The sequence below is a fragment of the Sinocyclocheilus grahami genome, unplaced genomic scaffold, assembly GCF_001515645.1.
Source record: "Sinocyclocheilus grahami isolate Dianchi unplaced genomic scaffold, SAMN03320097.WGS_v1.1 scaffold277.1, whole genome shotgun sequence".
Classification (NCBI taxonomy): domain Eukaryota; kingdom Metazoa; phylum Chordata; class Actinopteri; order Cypriniformes; family Cyprinidae; genus Sinocyclocheilus; species Sinocyclocheilus grahami.
This window is the reverse complement of record NW_015505456.1, coordinates 1,251,521-1,272,299: the sequence shown is the minus strand read 5'-3', so window position 1 is coordinate 1,272,299 and position 20,779 is coordinate 1,251,521. Positions and strand designations below refer to the sequence as shown.

General features: G+C 36.2%; 1 protein-coding gene across 5 annotated transcripts in view; it reads left to right on the top strand.

The window, feature by feature from the left end:
- Positions 1-19,673, top strand: part of LOC107600061 (endothelin-converting enzyme 2-like) — a 75,662-nt gene extending 55,989 nt beyond the window's left edge. For all 5 annotated transcript variants that reach the window (XM_016291828.1, XM_016291829.1, XM_016291831.1 and 2 more), the window contains exon 5: positions 19,276-19,673. In XM_016291828.1, coding sequence (XP_016147314.1) covers positions 19,276-19,563 — 288 coding nt within the window. In that variant the 3' untranslated portion in view covers positions 19,564-19,673. The remainder of the gene's footprint in view (positions 1-19,275) is intronic.
- Positions 19,674-20,779: the final 1,106 nt, after the last annotated feature.

The following is a 20,779-nucleotide window of genomic DNA, read 5'->3' as shown; positions in this document are numbered from 1 at the left end:
TCTCACCAAGGCTTTATTTATTTGAAATAGTAAAAACAGTAATATTGTGAAATATTTTTTACAGTGTAATGTAAGTGTTTTCTATTTTAATTTATTTTTACATGTAATTTATTACTGAAAATGATGAATTTTCAGCATCACTACTCCAGTCAGTGTCACATGATTTTCCGTTAATCAATATTCTGATTTGCTGCACAAGAAACATTATTATTATTAATAATAATAATAATCAGTGTTGAAAAAGTGGGATTTAATTTTTTTCAGTATTTACTTTTTGATTGATGTAGTAGAAAGTTCGAAAGAACAAAAGAAAAAAAATCTTGTGTAACATCATAAATGTTTTTACTGTAACTTTTTATTAATTTAATGCATTCCTGCTAAATAAAAATATTTGTTTCTGACCCCAAACTTTTAAACGTTAATGTACTTCAGAGTATCTACCATCTATCTACCAAAACAAATTCCTCGTATGTGTAAACATACCTGGCAATAAAGCTCATTCTGATTCTGATTTTGATCTGATACAAATTACGGTACCATGCTAGTTTAAATAGTTGATTAAATAGTCCAAAAAGAATACCAGAGACTAGTAAGTACTTGTAGTAAGCAAGCAGCTAGCAATTACCCAAACCCCTTTGCAACCACAGAGCAACATTCTAAAAACCACCCACAACACCCTATTGTGCAAGAGCTTTACAAGGCACTTAATTTTTGAACAAACAATTCTATTGCTTTTAACAGATTTTTGCATCTCAAGTCTGAGATGTAGTTAATCCAGCCCTCTGCTCTAGAAGAGGAAGTGTTATGCAGATATGTTTCTGACATTTCATGCGATGGGATCTTTAGAAACAGGCCCGTCTTGATTATCATCTTAAAATCCCGTCTGATTTGCCCCAGTCACCTGTGCTAGTGTTTGTGCATCCCCGCATGGCTCTTGAGCAAGAGGTGTTTCCATAGCAACAGGTTTCTATAGAAACGTGATCACAGTGGCTGCTGGAGGGCGAGCATGACTCATCCTGCTGAGGGGGTTCAGCACAGCCAAAAGCAACCAAAGTTTACTCTCCTACACTTCTAGCAACTGCAGCTGTGACAAAAATACTGTGATATTACCATTCAAATATATCACGGTAAACATGACCTTAGGTGATACAGTGAAATTCGTGAACCATGTTTTTTCGGACATGATTTTTATCTTGTACTATGGTACTTTTTCTGTAAGGTTTTACAGGTGGCTTTGTTTATAGCAGACGTTTGTGGTTTGTTTTAGAGTTTCTGTATTGGACTCTTTAAGGAGATTGTTGTATGAAATGATTTCCTGCTAATTAAATCTGACATCAGTGAAGGTTTCCTAAATTAGACTTGTGTGTTTTCTCACTGCATCTGCTAGCTTCAGTCAGGTTTTGTTAGGAAAAAAGCAAAAGAAGGGGAAATAAATGGTCTGACTTGCTTTCAGTTTTGCTTTTCCAAACACCACCAAATGGTCTATTTGTGTTATTTTCTGTTTCATACGCAGAAACACATTATAATGAACTGTGAACATCCTGGTTTTGGAACAGCTGAGTATTATGTGTGTGTGTGTGTGTGTGTGTGTGTGTGTGTGTACACAGCAAACAGATTTTAAATTTATGTTTGGCAGCTGCCATCACTGAGCAGATCGCCCAGTCTGCTTTGAATCGTATTAGCGCCCAGATTGTGAGTGCTGAAATCTTAATTATAAGCGAAAACAAGCTCATCTCGTTTGATTTCTCTCTTCTCGAGAGGACATGCTGTCAGGAGTTCAGAGAGTCAACAACTTTATACTGCACTATTTATTTGTGTATATATTGGTATTTAAAATCAGTGTAATGCATGTTTACATGTTTATTCAAGTCCTCATTGCTGTGCGTCTGCAGAGGCTGTGGAATCAAACTTAGGCTGTGACGTTAGAGAAATAAAATGTGTATTGTGCATGATGTAATAAGGGTTGTTAATTTAATTTGTTAATTTAGAAGAATTAAAAAATATATATATATTTTAAGAACCTTATTTATTTCCTTTTTTCAGAATACTGTTGAGTGGCCATAAATGTTATAAATAAACGTTTTTTTTTGGCATTTATATGGCTACCAGCAGGTGCTAACTGTAGTCAACACAATCTATTTTAGCTTGCACTGGCTTGTGTAAGTTGTTTTCAGTACTAAGGCACAAAGGCTAACTGGCTCTGTGGTTTCTGTGAGTAATAGTGTATCTAAGACACTTATGCCTGATTGTGACGCATACAGCACTCGTTTTGTCACCCTTATTAGGCAAGGGAAGTTCAAGGGAGTTGTCAGCATAGTCTTAACTGAGGTCAGAGGTCAAGAGAAGTCACTGTGCTAGTCTTATTTTCAGCAGAGAATGCTAAAAACACATTTCAAGATTGTAAAAGTGTCGGAGTGTATATTTTTAAGTATGATTCACTTCATTAGTAGCAGAGGCTTTAGATTGCAGTCCAGATGTTTTCATTGTCTGTAAATCTTGCAGCGTACCATAGCTGACATCACGATAATAATCCAATGGCATTCACAGATCACATCCAGCAAGTGTTCAGGTCTAGGTCATAGTAGAATATGACCTTTGACCCCCTCAGATGATCTTTTTTCATTCTTTTACTGGAAAATCTAAATTATTATTATTAATAATTTTTTTAATCTAAAACCATTAATTAACAAGCTACCACTTAAAAAAACTTCTGTGATCACCTTTAACTGGTATGATTTTTTTATTTTTATTTTTATTTTTATTTTTTACCAGCAGGGGCATCTTTTGTTCTTTGTTTTTTTTATAGGAAACTTGTTTATTAAAATAGTAGTATTTATTTAAAACTTATTTATTTTCAATTGTATTATTTATTTTTAGTTTAATTAAGTAATTCATTTATTTAATTTAAATGTATAAATGTATTTATTTTTTTAACCTTGATCCCCAAACCCCTCCAAAAAGCCCTTGACACTGGTATAGCATATATGTATATGTTTATTTTTTTCAACTTCTTTTGGTGTCAGATTCCTTTAAACAAGATGCTTTTCAAATAATTGCCAGTGTGCTATAAAATTAATTTGGTCACAGCTCAGCATTACAGCATACATGGGTACTTCAGAGAGATGTTAGTGTGTTAATACCAGGCATCTGTGAGTCCATGTATGGATGTCAGTGCTGTCAAAATTGTTGCTCAGGGGTTATTCCACACCCTCCCTAATCTTTCTCTCTCCCCTTCCGTGGCTTTATTCCAGGATCATTAATTTTCCTGAGTGACTGTCACACGTCAGTGTGCGTCTGCCAGACTCCGTAATCTCGGGGTCACTTGACTCCTGTGTCAGCGTCCAAGGACGTTCTGTCACTGAGCTTTATGTGAGTGTGTGTGTGTTAGAGCGAGAGAAAGATAGCAAGGGGGTTTGCATGACTGGGACCTGCTGGAATGGAAAATACCATCCACGATCCATCACAGGACAACACGGGGAAACCCAGAAGCCCTCCTGAGACGTGCAGCCAAAAAGAGAGAGTGTGTATTGGGATATTGTGCTTGATGTTCGGAAATTCACACGGTCACACGGCCCAAAATAGATCCCTAATCTGTTAACAGGAGTCCGGTTATAGTAAATCAGCTTTGATTAGCATGGGTCAGGGATATTGATATTTAATGACCGACCTGAAATCAGCCTGACACAGTTTCTCATGTACACATCTGAACAACAAGTCCCTATACGCTGATCCCAGACCAGCGGTTAAGCCTGAAGTTCCCAGCGCAGATTAAAGCAGGTCACCGGACTCCAGACGCAGAGTCATGTTGTTTAATTCGTTTTTATCATGACACAGCTTTGAAAAGCTCTACTGACAACATTGTGTGTGAAAGAGAGAGGCAGACCATATTCAGAGTGTTTGGCTGGATGTTTTGGGCTATATTTATTCATGGCTTCGAAGTGGAACCTTGGTTCCCAGAAAGGGTTTTCCATACAGATACAGCTTGGAGTTCACATTCTCTCTCTCTCTCTCTCTCTCTCTCTCTCTCTCTCTCTCTCTGCACGGTGGTGATCGCAAGCAGGTCGTTATCAAGCATGGTCTGTGATGAGGTTATAGATAAACAGTTTCCAGAGAGACCACCTTGTGTTCTGGCAGATCTGTGTTGGATCGTTTGCTGTAACTTATTTTGCCAATAAATCAATAGTCAAGCTGTTTGTCAACAAGTTGTGTAAATAGTTACTAAATGAAATGTGCTTCTACCATGTCGGAGCTTCACCAAACAGCTGTTTCTTTGCTTTGGTATTAGAATAAATCATCTTAAATATTTCTGTGTAGTGTGTTTGATTAAGCTTTATACAGAATGTCTTTGATTTGTGTGTGTGTGTGTACAGAGAAAGTTTAAGATCAATTGCAGCTTCCCTTCTCACTCGAAAGAGGACTGACTGTTTACCAAGATCCAGCAGTCTCTATATATCCTCATAATTTATAGACTGGAAGCTTGTGTTCAGTAAGAATGTTTTTAGAGAGAGAAAGTCTCACCAAGCCTGCATTAATTTAAATAAAAATACAATAAAAACGGCAATATTATAAAAACACACAAAACGCTATTATATAAAAATATCATATTTAAATATATTTTATTAAATATATGGTATATCAGCAGCCATTACTCTTGTCACATGATGGTTCAGAAATCATTTAATATGCTGATTTGGTGCTCAAGAAAAGCTTCTTTGTATTATTAATGTTGGAAACAGTTGTGCTGCTTTTTTTTTTTTTTGAGAACCATAATGCTTTTTGATTCTTTGATAAATAGAAGGTTCAAAATAACAGCACTTATTTGAAATGGAAATCTTTTGTAACTTTATAAATGTCTTTACTGTTACTTTTGATCAATTTAATGCATCCTATAAAAATGAGATTATTTAAAATAAATCAAAATATTGACCTAAAAATCATGCTGACACCAATCCTTTGAATGGTAGTGCATGATTTTTTCTCACTGACAAAAATTAAGCAAATTACCAATTTTTACAGTTTCCACAATCATGGGCAAATTGTAAATATCAGGGATTTTTAAAATTGTGATCTCCAGGCCTGGTCAGGGAAAAATCAGGAATTAATTCTAAATTTAAAGCAAAACTTGCATGTGTAATATAAATGCACATTTATATAAATAAATAGCATCAAATAACCTTCATACTAAAGGAGTTGACAGCGTTTCATCAGGAATCATCATGTTCTGAATGTAAATTGTTCACAATATGAGGAGGAGCGTATTAGAGTAAATTAGGTCAATGATGATATGGTTTTGTCTTCTGTCATCATTTTTGACCCTCATGTCATTGCAACCCTTTCTTTCTTCTGAAAACAGAAGATGATGTTTTGAAAAATGTCTGTTTTCTTTATCCAGTCAACGGGATCCAAAGTTGTTTGGATCCCACCATTTATCAGAATATCTTCTTTTGTGGTCAAAAGGCTTGCATCGCCATGAGGGCGAGTAAATTATGGCAGAATTTTTATTTCCGGTTGAATGTTAATCAGCTGTATTGTCAGTCTAATCCCTGTATCAACCGGTTGAGTTCTGAGCTGCAGGTTGTTTGCGTGTGACTCTGCTGAGTCTGATGACCAGTGACCTGTTGCTCTAAGCGAAAGCGTGTTGTTGCCGCCGCAGCTACGTTAGTATCCATAGTGACTGCAATCCGATGGGTGTCCTCAGGGCTGCCAGACACACTGCCCCAAATACTTAGTGTTATCCACTCAAACACACACACTCTCACTCACACACTCACTTTTGCCCTATTTACCTAGTGCCTTTGGCATCTGTAAGTGTAGTAATTCCTCTTGGGGTGTAGTAGTACAGGAGGACTACCTTTTCTCACACCCTTTTTCGGTTTCATTTTTAACAAGGGATAATTTCCTAGAATTATTAAATGCTGTTTGGATGTTCACATAGTTTTGCTCGTGTGGTGTGTTTGAATCTGTGATGAAGTGGGCGGAGCAGATATGTAGGCGGCGGCTGTTTGTATGTTTAGAGAGGGGGTGTGTATGTAGGCGGGGGGGTTTAGAGGCTGCCACACTCATTAATTAGAACAAACAATCTGTCTGACTCCCACGGTGTGTGTGGATGTGTGTGTGTGTGTAAGATGCTGCAAACAAGAATTGGGATAAATAGATACATCTGCCATTTTTTGCCATGAATTATACCAGATAGAAGCTTGTTTGTTTGATAAAGAAATGCATGCATAAAGCATTATTGTAATGCAGAAACAATTTCTCTGTTCCAAAACCTAGTGAAATGTTTTGCTTTCTACGTTTGTATGTTTAGAGAGGGGGTGTGTATGTAGGCGGGGGGGTTTAGAGGCTGCCACACTCATTAATTAGAACAAACAATCTGTCTGACTCCCACGGTGTGTGTGGATGTGTGTGTGTGTGGGTAAGATGCTGCAAACAAGAATTGGGATAAATAGATACATCTGCCATTTTTTGCCATGAATTATACCAGATAGAAGCTTGTTTGGTTGATAAAGAAATGCATGCATAAAGCATTATTGTAATGCAGAAACAATTTCTCTGTTCCAAAACCTAGTGAAATGTTTTGCTTTCTACTACTTACATACTGTATAAGACAGCATCCTTATTTAGGTTAGTTCACGCAAAAATTTTAATTCTGTTGTCGTTGTCGTTTATCGGTCCATACCTGTATGACACAAAAGATAAGAAAATTGACAAAAAAGGAATCCTATGTTGTTTCGGAGTAAATAATGAAATGTCAAGATTGTAAAAGTATTTTTGAAAGAAAGCTCTTATGCTCGCCAAGACTGCATTTATTTGATCTAAAATGCAGTAAAGCAGTAATATTGAGAAATATTGTTTCAATTCAAAATTACTCTTTTCTATTTTAATGTATTTTAAAATGTAATTTATTCTTGTAATGCAAAGCTGAATTTTCAGCATCATTAGTCATTAGCAGTCTTCAGTGTCACACGATCCTTCCGAAATCATTTTAATATGCTGATTATCATTTCATTATTATTTTTTAGGATTACATAAAGAATAGAATCACTCAAAAGAACAGTGTTTATTTGAATTAGAAATATTTTTTTAATTATGTGAATGTATTTGTTGTCACTTTTGATTAACGTAATGCATCCGTGCTGAATAAAAGTCAGTATTTAAAAAAAAAAAAAGGAACCTTACTGACCCCAAATGTCTGAACAGTTTATATTTATGCATCGAATTGAATATATTTATAATAGATAATTTGGACCTTGACCACTCTCTTGGGTGATTATTTTTTTTCCTGCATATTTATTCACAATGCCACCTTTGAATTTGGCCAGAAGAAAGTGTCTTACATGACTGCGTACTGTCTTGCTATGCTGCTTACTGTTTTAACGCTGTTAAATCGATGTCGTCATAAGTATTAATAGGAACTCGCATGTCCTTGTGATAAGCAGTTTCCCACTAGAGAATGTGCTAGTGAAAATGTCTGAACAGTTTATATTTATGCATCGAATTGAATATATTTATAATAGATAATTTGGACCTTGACCACTCTCTTGGGTGATTTTTTTTTTTTTCCTGCATATTTATTCACAATGCCACCTTTGAATTTGGCCAGAAGAAAGTGTCTTACATGACTGCGTACTGTCTTGCTATGCTGCTTACTGTTTTAACGCTGTTAAATCGATGTCGTCATAAGTATTAATAGGAACTCGCATGTCCTTGTGATAAGCAGTTTCCCACTAGAGAATGTGCTAGTGAAAATGGCTGCGTTTTGTGTGAAGTGTTGATGGGATGTGGGCACTTTGCTGATTTGTTGACGGTTATATCACATACTGTAGCAATTTTTACCATGCTTTTTATTTATATAACCCTAAAAATACAGGCTGAATTTTATGTACAGTGTACATGCAAAAATGCTCATTTTGCAGGTATATGCTTTTAAAAGACAAACCGTATTTTCACACAATATGTGCTCTTCTTTTGTGTTACATCATGACCCAAATGAATTACTTGTTATTGCAGTGTAGAAACTTTCGTTTCCATGGCAACCTTGTGTAGGAAATTGCCAGTCTTGGGAAAATGTTTTCAGCCAAGTCATTTGAAGAGCTCATAAAAGACAAATACTTGAAGCATCCCACCATTTGGCAGCAGAACATCCACCCAAACCTCCACGTCTCTGATTTTAAAAACACAAATGCAGGCAGATTCAAGCTGATATTGATGATCAGGAAACGGATGAATGATTTGCGAACCTGTGTGCATCTTGTATGCAGTATCAAAAGGCCAGTGGTACCAGTCTGTCTGGTTCCACGGCTGCTGGCAGCCAATTAGAAAGGCCGCTCAGCTTGTATAATTAAAGATATGTTATGTAATGCCCAGGTGCTGAGAAACCGATTGAAAGACTAAATGATCTTCTCCGGCCATTTGGTCATTGGCAGGATCTGATATGGAGGTCAAAGGTCAGTCGGGTGCATTTGGTTAATTGCAGAAATCGATATGCTGGAACAGCTTCAATCAGAATCTAGCAATCAATATTCATGAATCACACACAAAGGCGCTAAAGCATTAGTTCTCGCCCAGCCTACACTAAACACTATACACACACGCAGACAGATGCGCAAACATATATACATACACATGAATTAACTCAAACATATGCACACATGCACAAACATGCATTCTGGCACTCGTAGTCAATGGTGCGCATCTGTGGGTGATGAATGTATAATTGATGTGGTTTGCTGTCAGTATGCTTTCATTCAGAATGTTCTGGAAATTCATTCGCTCACTCAGACACATTTATCTTGCTTGCTACAGGGGACATGGGATTTTATAAGAAAAATGTATGTATTTTATAGGCATTGACTGCATTTGTCAAAATGTGCATTATGCAACAGACCTTACTGCAGAGAATTAGAGCTGCACGATTTGAGGAAAAAAATAACTAAAATGAACAAATATTCATAAAAACTGTAACAAATGTATTGCTCATTGTTAGTTAATGTTAGTTAATGCATTAAATATAGTTAACAAATGGAACCTTATTGTAAAGTATTAGCATTTGTAACATGATTTGTAGAACTGCACTGGCCAAAATGTTGTGATTTATATAAAATATAACTATCAAATAATAAAAAATAGTAAGCAAAGTTATTGTAATTATACTACTGTAACATTTCATTGTATTCATTGAGTATTTAAGAAAAATAATATAATAGTAACAATTTTACAGTACAACTGTAAAATTTCAATGCTAATATTTATGGCTGTAGGCATTTCTTCATTTTTAAATCAAATCAAGCTTTTAGCTTGATGGAAAAAAACAACGCAGTGAGACTTTAAAGCTTTGGCGATTCTCATTTGAGAACTGCGACAAGATGCTTTTGGTGTATGTTGCAATCCAAATGTGCATTATAAGTGACACAAACTTAGGGCAGATGCAGAGATGAGCTTGTGTGGAGCAGCATTTACTGCGAACCGAGCCGCTCTGAGATACTGAAAACTCTGGATCATCAGCTGCTCATGTGTAAAAGAACATAGTGCCGTGCTTCACTCTAAAACATGCAGCACGTGCATTTAATTCCTATTCAAAAATACTGTCTCACATAATGCAATGCACTTAACTTGACTTTTTATTTTCGGTGTGACAAATGAATTATTATATGCTGCAAATTTTAACATCTCATTCTTGGATTTATTAAAAAAGCTAAATAATCTTTTCTTTTTCTAAGAGGATAACTGTGAGGTCATGTGACAACAATATAGGATGTGTTGTTTGAAATGTTTGTTCTTTGTGTATACAGTTTCACAGTAGGTAGTATACAGTATATACTACTCAGTAGCAAGCTGTACTCTAGTATTCCATTCCGAATGTTATTTATAAGCCACCTGTCATTTCGAGGATGTCTATAAAAGTTTAGCTACTGTAACCTGAGTGATTTTGTCCCTAAAGTATGGTAGCGTTAGAAACACAATCAAAGCTCAATTCCAGCCTCAATGCCAGCAGGTTGGACAGCTTCTCTGAAATCTCAGGGAGTTTGATCATCTCCCATGATGTGCTTACTAACCACTTTGTACTACACGAACACACGCTGCGGAAGCTGATCATTTGAGTTCAGTCTAAATGATGGTTTACTTCACAAGAGACACGTAGAAAGCAGCTCCACTGCAGCAAAGCTAATCAGTGTTCATAAACTCAGACTATACAACAGACTCTTATTTCAGCAGGGACTGGCATTGCTGTCGAGATCAAGAACTGATGGAGAGTACATGCCATCTACAAGTCTTATTTGTTTTACTTGTGAGTGATAGTGATAGAGAGTAAGACAGACAGACAGATACATTAAGATAGATAGTATACATACTATAGTATACTAGATAGATGGTAATTCACACTGTTAACGCTACATTTATTAAATCAAAGCAGCAGCATATAACCGTAAAAGAGTGTCATGCTTATCTCTCATGGGCATGAGTGTAGTGTAAATTCTGCAATTAGGCAAAAGCGTCCAAACCCCTCATTTCAAAATCCAGGTCACAGTCTCCCGGCCTGCGGCCAAATCAGACATGCTGAGTGCAGGTTTAGTTGGAGCAAGTCTAGCAAACTGCTCTGATGCACAAGATTTGCAATATATACTGTATTCGGTCATGTATGTGATTCAGTATGCAGTGCTAAATGTTTTGAATAGCAGTATGCTACTTTGTCACATACTTTCAATTTGCACGTAGAATGGTTATCTATTTGGAAATAAGTGTAGTTGTTTTGCATTAATAATTGTTTAATTATTGTTTAATTGTTTAACAGCAGAATTCATGGTGTAAACTACATTACCCATTATGCTGTGAAGAAAATTCCACTGATGAGAGATTTGCACTAAGTAAATTGTTTCCATAAACAAGTATGTATGCTATTTGCACACTATGTGCTCTGTACACACTACATAGATAGAACAAGTAGTGTGGTAGTAGCAGCCTATGTCATTTTGAATAAATGTTGCTGTTGGTTGCTTTGTAATCTACAATCCAGATGGCTTTTGTGATTAATTTAAGCCAGTTCTGTCCAACTAAACAAAAAAAAAAAGTGTTAATGTGAGAAATGTTTTTGAGCCTCTTAATTAACTATGGCTGTGCGGTGTGGGCCAAAGACAGCAGCACCTTCTTTGCATAAAGATACGTTGTGATCTGGTCTTAATTCGAGGCGTTAGCCATAATGAGTGACTCATAGACTTCTGCTACAGCTGTGCAAGTGGTTAAGATGAACTGTTTAGAGCAGGGGTCACCAGGCTCATTCCTGGAGGGCCGGTGTCCTGCTGAGTTTAGCTCCAACCCTAATCAAACACACCTGAAGCAGCTAATCAAGCTCTTAAGTATACTTGAAATTTCAGGCAGGTGTGTTGATCCAAGTTGGAGCTAAATTCTGCAGGACACCGGCCCTCCAGGATCAAGTTTGGTGACCCCTGGTTTAGAGCATTGAGTTTTTAAAAGTGAACGAGTTCACATCATATTCGCTTAGAAGCAAGAGAAGGCTGATTGTGTGTTTGTTATTTTTAACATACTGCATCATGTCCTTAAAGCTGAAGTGTGTAGTTTTTGTGAACTAAATTGCAAAATTATTTTTGAACACTTCATCTTTCTCTCAATAGTTGGACAAACTCAAGTCCTGCCCCAAAATCACACCATTGGTTGAGCCAGTGTTGCTGTGTCAAGTTGGTTGGGATTCTTGAACAATCAGAGCCATGTTTTGATTAAAGTTTTGGTGAAGTCAACCGAAGTTGTGGTAGATGCATTGTTAATTTTCCATTTTTTTCATAGTTTTGTTTGAATGTATTCAGTACTTCATCGTCATATGAATTAATTTGAGTAAATTTCACCCTGACACAAGTGCAGTCACTGATGTTATTGATTGTTATTGGATTATTTGAAACAACAATGCTATTTGTAGATTTTTCTTCTTAAAAACCTTGTTATTGATTCTATACAGTAACAAAAGTTTGGGGTCTTGGTTTTTTTTTTAAGAAGTTGCTTATGGTCACCAAGGCTGCATTTATTTGATCAAAAATAGAATAAAAACCGTAATATTGTGAAAAATTTATATCGCGAAAAAGTTTAAAGGTCCCATATTGTACACCTTTCTGGAGTTTTGTTTGAGGTTTTGATGTCCATAAAAATATATATTTGCGGTATAAGTACCAAAAACCATTTCAATATATTTTTACAGCTCCTCTCTCAGGAGCTCTGCTGCAAACAGGTCGATTTTGGTTTGTCTAATTAATATTCATGAGCCTCTCTTCTGATTGGCCTGTTGTTTTCTGAGTGACGCACGGCCAGCTCAAGCACAGGTAACTAGGGTCAGTGACGTCACAGCGCTAGCTGGAGGCAGCAAAACAAAGGGGAAACTGGAGGCGGCCCATTCAAACCAGCGCAGATTCGGCTACATAAGGAGCTTAAAATATCATCTTGTGATGTTGGGTGCCAGAATCTACGTAATACAGCCTCAAATTAGAAATTTAATCGCATATCTGCTACCACTGCCAGACAAAAAACCGACGACAGCTGTGGTTAAATGCGATAAAACGAGCAGACTGGACAGAAAGAATCGTAAAAAATGCTCACGTTTGCAGCACACACTTCTTATCAGAAAAGGTTCAATAAAGTAAATCCTGTCAGATCGTCCATTCTTTGAGTATAGCCGATCTGGTTTCGTGGTTAAAGTTAAACTTTTCGACATGTTTCCGTGTTGTCCTTGCTCAGCAAAAGCATGGACGCGATGTTGTCTGGGGGTTTGGCAAAAGGAGAGTGGGACTGTGGGTGGTGCTCGGGGTGGTGACTGAAGGCAGTGACTGTAGTTCTGACGTCAACGTTTTGCAGAAGTCACAACGGTTCGTGAAAAATAGCTAGAACTTTAAGCAGGCTGTGTGCATTTTACTGTGGACTGACTGTTTTGAAACTTATATGGTAGTTAAATAGCCCCTAGACCTCAGTAATCGTGAAAAAAGCCAGGAAATGTCAGTTTTGACTATATGGGACCTTTAAAATAACTCTTTTCTATTTTAGTATACTATATAAAATGTAATTTTAAAATATATACTATAAAATGTGACTTATTCCTGTGATGCAATCATTTCTCAGTGCCACATGATCCTTCAGAAATCATTCTAATATGCTGATTTGATGCTCAAGAAACATTTCTTATTATTATCCTTATTGAAAACAGTTGGACTGCTTAATATTTTTGTTGAAACCTTTTTTCCAGGATTCTTTGATGAATAAAAAAGTTCAAAAGAACAGCATTTATTTGAAATCGAAATCTTTTGAAGCATCTTAAATGCCTTAAATGTCTTTTTTTTTTTTATCAGTTTAATGTGTCCTTGCTGAATACAAGTATTCATCTCTTAAAACACAAAAATCTTAGGCATATTGCTATTATTTTTTCCTCCTTGTGTTTTCGTCAATGTTTTAATGAAACTTTTTAATTATCACCTTGACGCACATTGTTGTGAATCACTCATCTTTGTTATAGTTAATGAAACCTTTGAGAATTTTCGTCTGCAATTTCTTTGACGAGATGCACATTGGATAGGAGGAAGCATTTTTACATTGCATAATTAACACACTTCACCTTTACTGGGGAAGGATGAATAAATGACCTCATCACCTGTGCGCTTTCACAGACTGTTAGTTTGATAATTGCATCTGCTGCAGAGTTTGGCAGCTCTCAGTGGCCGTAAAGGATCTTGATTCCCTGAGGGCTGAGTGCTGATGTGACAGCTGGTAGCACACTAGAAACACTGCAGATATAGAGTATCATCATTATAGCCTGTCCACAATTCTGTGTGTTGGTTGTCTTCATACACACACACACACGCTGCTGGACAGATGGTGGCTTTGAGCTCAGGGTCCTTGAAGGAGACATTCACGGCGGGGAAGAGAAAGAGCAACATACAACGATATGAAGATGAGAGCATGCTGTTACTAATGCCCCTGGAGGATGCTGGGAGTTACTTTGTTAAAGCACTTTCTGGCTGCTAACAAGCGGGAGGGAGATTCTAGGTCATAAAATTACATGTTTCTGCAACCTTACATGCCCCGGCTCTGCGCATGGTTAGATCAAATTAAGTAGCGCTGATATAAATTTAGTGTTTATTTCTTATGTCTGCTATTTTTCGGTGTGTGAAACATTAAGTTAGGGCAAAAAAAAGTTAAATATGACCTATATAATAGTCAATATCTTGCCTGTTGGCTGTCTTAGATACTTAAAGACCCTATGGAACCAAAAGTAGTGTTTTGCGACTTTTAGGTACATTATAATTTATTGGTCACACTTTATTTTAAGGTCCAATCCTCACCATTAACTACGACTTTTCCCTGAACAAACTCCTGATTTGCTGCTTAGTAAGGTAGTTGTTAAGTTTAGGTATTGGGTAGGATTAGGGATGTAGAATATGGTCATGTGGAATACGTGCTTTATAAGTACTAATAAACAGCCAATATGTTAATAATAGGCATGCTAATAAGCAGCTAGTTAATAGAGATGGTCCCTATACTAAAGTGTTACCCATTTATTCATTTAGCAGAAGAGCTTTTATGCACTTTTATGCAAAAGAGCCAACAATATTCATAGTATGAAATGACAAGTTATAAGCTAAATTCTCTTTTAGCAGATATAATGCAACATATACAACCCACTAGCAAGTAGCAAGTCATGCAATGTGACATAACTAAAGCCTATTGGCTATTTAATTGTTTTTTTTAATAGAAAGGCATCAGGACATTGCAGGCTGACTTCCACACATATATCTGTGTTTCAAAATAACAAACCTTACCCAACAAACTCTTTATCACAGACACTCAAATCCCCTGTCAGCCTATCCCAATTTGCAGCAGATTTTTTTTACAAGTTTCCTCAGCCGTCAGCAGTTCTTCATCCAATTAAAGACAAAACAAAACACCAGAAAAAGTGCACCTAGAGAAAGGCTGCAGCCCAAAACATATACTATCCATACTAAATATTCTGTAGTATTTAGTATGCTAGACTAGGATTAGTGCATATTAAAGTTTCATATTTCCCACTGTCTCTTGTTATATAGAAAAGGAGTTTATGACTGGCATCAAATCATGTTTGTATGTAGTTTTTTTTTTTTTGAAGAGGAATGGAATATTACTCCACTGTCTGAAAATTTGAACAGTAAATAGGCGAAATACTATTATTCAGCAAGTATGCATCAGACTGACCAAAGGTGACAAGTTGACAACAAAGATATAATGTTGTGAAAGATTTTTATTTAAAATAAATGTGGGTCTTTTGAACTTTCAACTAAGAATCTTTCAACTAAGAATCTTTTATCTAAGAATTCAAATAAAGATTTTGGAAAATGAATCACAGCTTCCACAAAAATCTTAGACAACACAACAAATATTAGGCAGTTTTCAACATTTATAAGAGTAAAAAATGTTTCTTAAGCATCAAATCATCATATTAGAATGATTTCTGAACGATCACGTGACACTGAAGGCTGGAGTAATGATACTGAAAATTTAGCTTTGCTATTACAGGAATTACATTTAAAAATGCATTAAATTAGAAATTGGTTCCTTTAAATTGTAATAATGTTTTACAGTATCAGTGTTTTTACTTCATTTTTAATCTTAATTATCAAATAAATATGATATATTTTATGAATATTAAATAAATGTAAGAGGCAATAACAAAAAAACAAAAACAAATAAGAGCCCAAAAGTTTTTTAATGCTGTGCACTTTTAAAGCTTTGGTCATGTTTTATCTTCTCTGTTATGCATTTTTACATTCTATGAAATTATATGGCTGCAATCAGGTTTCTATAGAAGCAACTTTGTTGTAAAACTACCAATTTTCATTTTAAATCAAGGCCACAATATGCTTGGCCTTGGCTATAAAACGGTTTAAAGTAAACAACAGATCATCGTTTACAGCGGTGTGTAAATAGTCATTGGTTTAAATGACCTGCTTTCGAGTGTCCGTAATGATGGCTTTGGATGGGGACATGATTTAGTGAGCAGTTCACCATTTACCAGAGTGTTTTGAACTAAAGGTTAGATGTAATTGTTGTAAGACTCATAACGTGGGAAGTATGTGATGCTGACATTACCCTATACAGTAAGTGGAGCAAGATAATTATTATAATGACGACAGTAATGCTGCCTGTGAGGTCAGATTGTATTGAAGAAAACCCTCTCTCTTTGTTAACCACAGTACTTTTTCAGTCAGATGGCATGTGTGAAAGAACACTTGTCCTTCGAACATTCATTCCTATGTCTTTTTGTGTCAAAGCAAAACAACAGCAAACAAAGGCGCATTAGCGTATGGCTGTACTTTAGGCTGTATTGTGTGTAATCCAGGGTTTAGCGTTCACCTTGAGACTGGTTTGGTGATGTTCTAGGAAAGGCCCAGCGTGTGTCAGGGGGCATTAATCAGAGGCAGAGAGAGAGATCAATAAACCTGATCATTAGTCTCATCAGCTGCTAACGGCGAGCTGAGATCATCTGATTCACCTACAGATCTGGCACTTCACCCAGGAGAAACTGTTTAGTGTCATGTTCTGTGCGTTTCATGATGGAACGTTGCCTGTGAGAAGAAGCAACCATCGTTGATGGTTTTTACTGTCACAGGACAAGCAGACCTGCTTGCTTAATGTTTTTACATATAAAACAGACTAGAAATAGGCAAAATAATGAAATTCTGGCATTTCCCACACTGTGACTTTTTCCTACTTGTTTTCATAGGATAACTTTTATCCTATGAAGCTTTTATTTGTAGAAAATACTTCATCATAGTTCTCAAATCTCTTTGCTTGCTTTCAATTGAAATGTGACGTGCTATGCAAGATTTGACGTCAGTGATGCCAAATGTCATTGGTTGTCATGTATCTTGCCATTGACGTCAAACCTGGTGCAACACATCTAGATGTGGCGTATTTGAATTGAATAAGACACAGCAGGAAGATTTTAAGTGAATCATTATCCATGTTTTGGTCATATGGACTACGTTTAATGTACTTTAATGATACTTTTTTGTCATTTTTGGAGTTCACCGGAAGAACTAACCCCAACTCATAGTTTAATCTAGAATTAAAGGGATAGTTCACCCAAAAATGATAATTCTGTCATTAATTACTCACCCTCAAGTCGTTCCAAACCTGTAAGACCTTCGTTCATCTTCGGAACACAAATTAAGATATTTTTGATGAAATACGAGAGCTTACTGACCCTGCATAGACAGAAAGGGAACTACCACAGTCAAGGCACAGAAATGTTGTAAGAACATCTTTAAAATAGTCCATGTGACATCAGTGTTTCAACCGTAATTTTATGAAGCTACGAGAATACTTTTTGTGTGCAAAGAAAACAGAAATAACGACTTCATTAAACAATTTCTTCTCTTCCATGTCAGTCTTCAGATTAAGGTTGAACCACTGATGTCACATGGACTATTTTAACAATGTCCTTACTATCTTTTTGGGCCTTGAACATGTCAGTTGCATTGCTGTCTATGCAGAGCTAGAAAGCTCTTGGATTTCATCAAAAATATCTTAATTTGTGTTTCGAAGATGAACGACGGTCTTACGGGTTTGGAATGACATGAGGGTGAGTAATTCTTGACAGAATTTTAATTTTTAGGTGAACTATCCCTTTAACTTGATCAGTTAACTAGATAACATGGTCATAACATGTTTATTTCAAACTAGGAGAAAGAAAGTGTGACTTTCAATGTTCTCATTCCTGTAGAAGTTGTCGGTGGAAGATTCTCTTTCTCTTTTCTCTTTTCTCTTTTCTCTCACACTCTCGGCGGATTCCATGTTGACACCTGAAAGTGTGAATTATTCATTTCTTCAGGCAGATGAAGAATGGGTGGCAGGGGCACGTGATGCACTCAGACTCATGCACGCACACTTACTCAAACACGCTCATGGGCACATATACTGTACATACACTACTGTTTAAAATTTGGGGTCAGCAAGATTTTTTTATTTTAAGAAATGGATACTTTTAATCAGCAAAGATGCATAAAATTGATTAAAAAAATAACAACAGGAAAGACATTTTTTTTTTTCATCGTGAAAAATGTCATGGTTTCAACAAACATTATACAGCATGACTGCTTTCAACATTGATAAAAAGAAACGTCTCTTGAGCATCATATCAGCATATTAGAATGATTTCTAAAGGATCATGTGACACTGAAGGCTGGAGTAATGATGCTGAAAATTCTGCTTTGCATCACAGAAATGATAATTATAATAAAATAGAAAAGTTATTTTAAATTGTAATAATATTTCATAGTATTCCTAATTATTTTTGATTAAATGAATGCAGCCCTGTTGACCATGACCACTAAGGTCATATTGTTCTTTTGTTTTTAAATAGGCCTAAAGCTTTCTAAAAATGACTTTTAGCATTTTAGAATAAAAACTTTGAAAATGACCCTTGACATTTTTAAAGGGTAATTTGTCATATTTTTCTAAATTTTGAAGACAATTTTGTCACCAGTGTCTATAGCCAAGTTAGTATAAATATATAGAGAAATAATAGTTCTAAAGTACATTACTGTGCATTGCATTTTCCTTCTGGCTGCATCTGTAAGAGTTTGTGCATTTTTCAAAAGAAATCTGCAGCTTCAGTTCCCCATAGAGAATCAGCATATAATTCATGTGACTTAAGGTGATTCTGTAGAAGGTTCTGCATTGGTGACGGTGATGATAATATAAAGGACATAATTATTAATCATTACTATTACTGTCACCGCTATGGTGAGATAAACACATGAAGAAGATGAAGATAAATGCAAATAGTCTTTAATAAATCCACACAAGGATAAATCCAGGACAGAACAGGCAGGAACACACAAAGGGACGTAGTAGACCGGACAAAACAGACTGCATAGACTAGGGCTTAAATACATGGGATGACAGGGGCAATTAACAAGACACACCTGAACCAAATGACAATAATCAGACAAAGACAGAAACTAGGTCAAACAGAGCACATGAGGAAGACAACACAACAAACAGTCCATTGGGTGTGACGATTACATCGAATTTACACAGCAAATGCATCACAATGAAAAGTTCATCATAGTATTTTAATATCTCACCCAATTTATGAGATGGGCAGCATGTGGACTTGGACTTTGAAGAAATGTTAATACTTGTTTGTAAATAATAATTCTACAGATGATCAGATATAATGCTGATGATAATACAGGTAGCACTCATAATAACAATAATAATCAGATGATTTGTTTTTCCCCACAGGTCAGTCGTGTTTTGAAACCCAGTGGCCGTTTCATCTCTGTCACGTTTGCGCAGCCACATTTTCGTAAGAGACTCTATGCTCGAGCGGAGTATGACTGGTCTATCAAGCACTATCACTATGGCAGCAGCTTCCACTACTTCCTCTATGTTCTCACCAAAGGGGAGGAGCTTAGCTCAGAGGATGCTGCATTGGAGAGGAGACTGCTTGAGGAAGCTGAGGCTCCACCCACCAATATGAGGTTTCAAGAAGCGGATTCTGAGGACTTCCTGAATAACATTGGATTATAGGGACTTGTACAACATCTATCAATCAAGAGACTGCTGACAGAATTTGTACAGCATTCTTATACATTTTTTTTAAGCTCCTATCCTAGTTCACCCAAAAATTACACTTGCTCTCCTTCATGTTGTTCTAAATTCATTAGATTTTTTTTTTCTTGTAACAAAACATTAAAAAATGGTTGTTGTTGTAGTTTTTGGAGTTTGACATGCCCCGTCTCCATTCACTTTCATTTACATTTGTTTTCCAGGGAAGAAAGAAAGTCATACAGGTTTGGAACAACTTAAGGAATAGTAAATCATAAAAGAAATGTAATTTAATTTTCTAATCAGTTTTTTTGACTAAAAGAGGAAACGATTACTTTTTTTTTTTTTTTTTCTGATGTTCAGGACAGCATTACACTGAAATAAAACAAAACATAGTAACCTCCCCTCTGGGATCCTGTAAACTTTTGAAATTAAATGTTTGACTTTAACGCTACTCTGTATCGGTTTAGAATTGGTTCAATACTTGGACTTGGAACAACTATGCTTTTAAACTATTTCTTTTAAATATCTTGTATATTTTTTAAAAGCCTTTTTTTTTTTTTTTACCATGCTTTTTTTTTAGGATGCTTTGATGTGAATTTGCACTCTGTTCTGCATTTTCTCTCTCTCTGGCCTATTTCTCTGTGCGATTGTGTTGATTGGTATGACAAGGTTGAGTGCTTGACACCTGCACACTTGTGCAGAGACAAATCTGTCATAAATGCTTCTCAAACAACAAATAAACAGACAGACAGAAAACAAACAGCCCTGCTTTGTGCCAGAATATGACAGACGTGTCTGCGCTCTTTTGGATGAGGAACGGCTGCAGTGAATCGGAGGAGGCCATTAATAAACCAGAAATCATTTATTTTTAATTTAGTTCTGGAATGTAATTACCGTCTATTTTTAAGGCTCGAGGAAGGTGCCTGAATTTCAGAACAGCTTCCTGTGTGCCAGTGTGAACATAGATTGATTTTTATAGTAAATAGAGGAAAGTTATTCTTGAACCAGGAGAGACCAAAACGTATTTAAACACACACTATGTCGTGGGTGGTTGCCAAGGTGTTACGAGTTCTTTTTAGAATGTTGCTAGGCGGTTCCTAGGTTGTTTCTACACAAAAGGCCACTCCAAAAGAGATATAGTATCCCTAAATATGCCTTGGGTAAATCTATGGAATTTTTTCATCCATTTTATTGT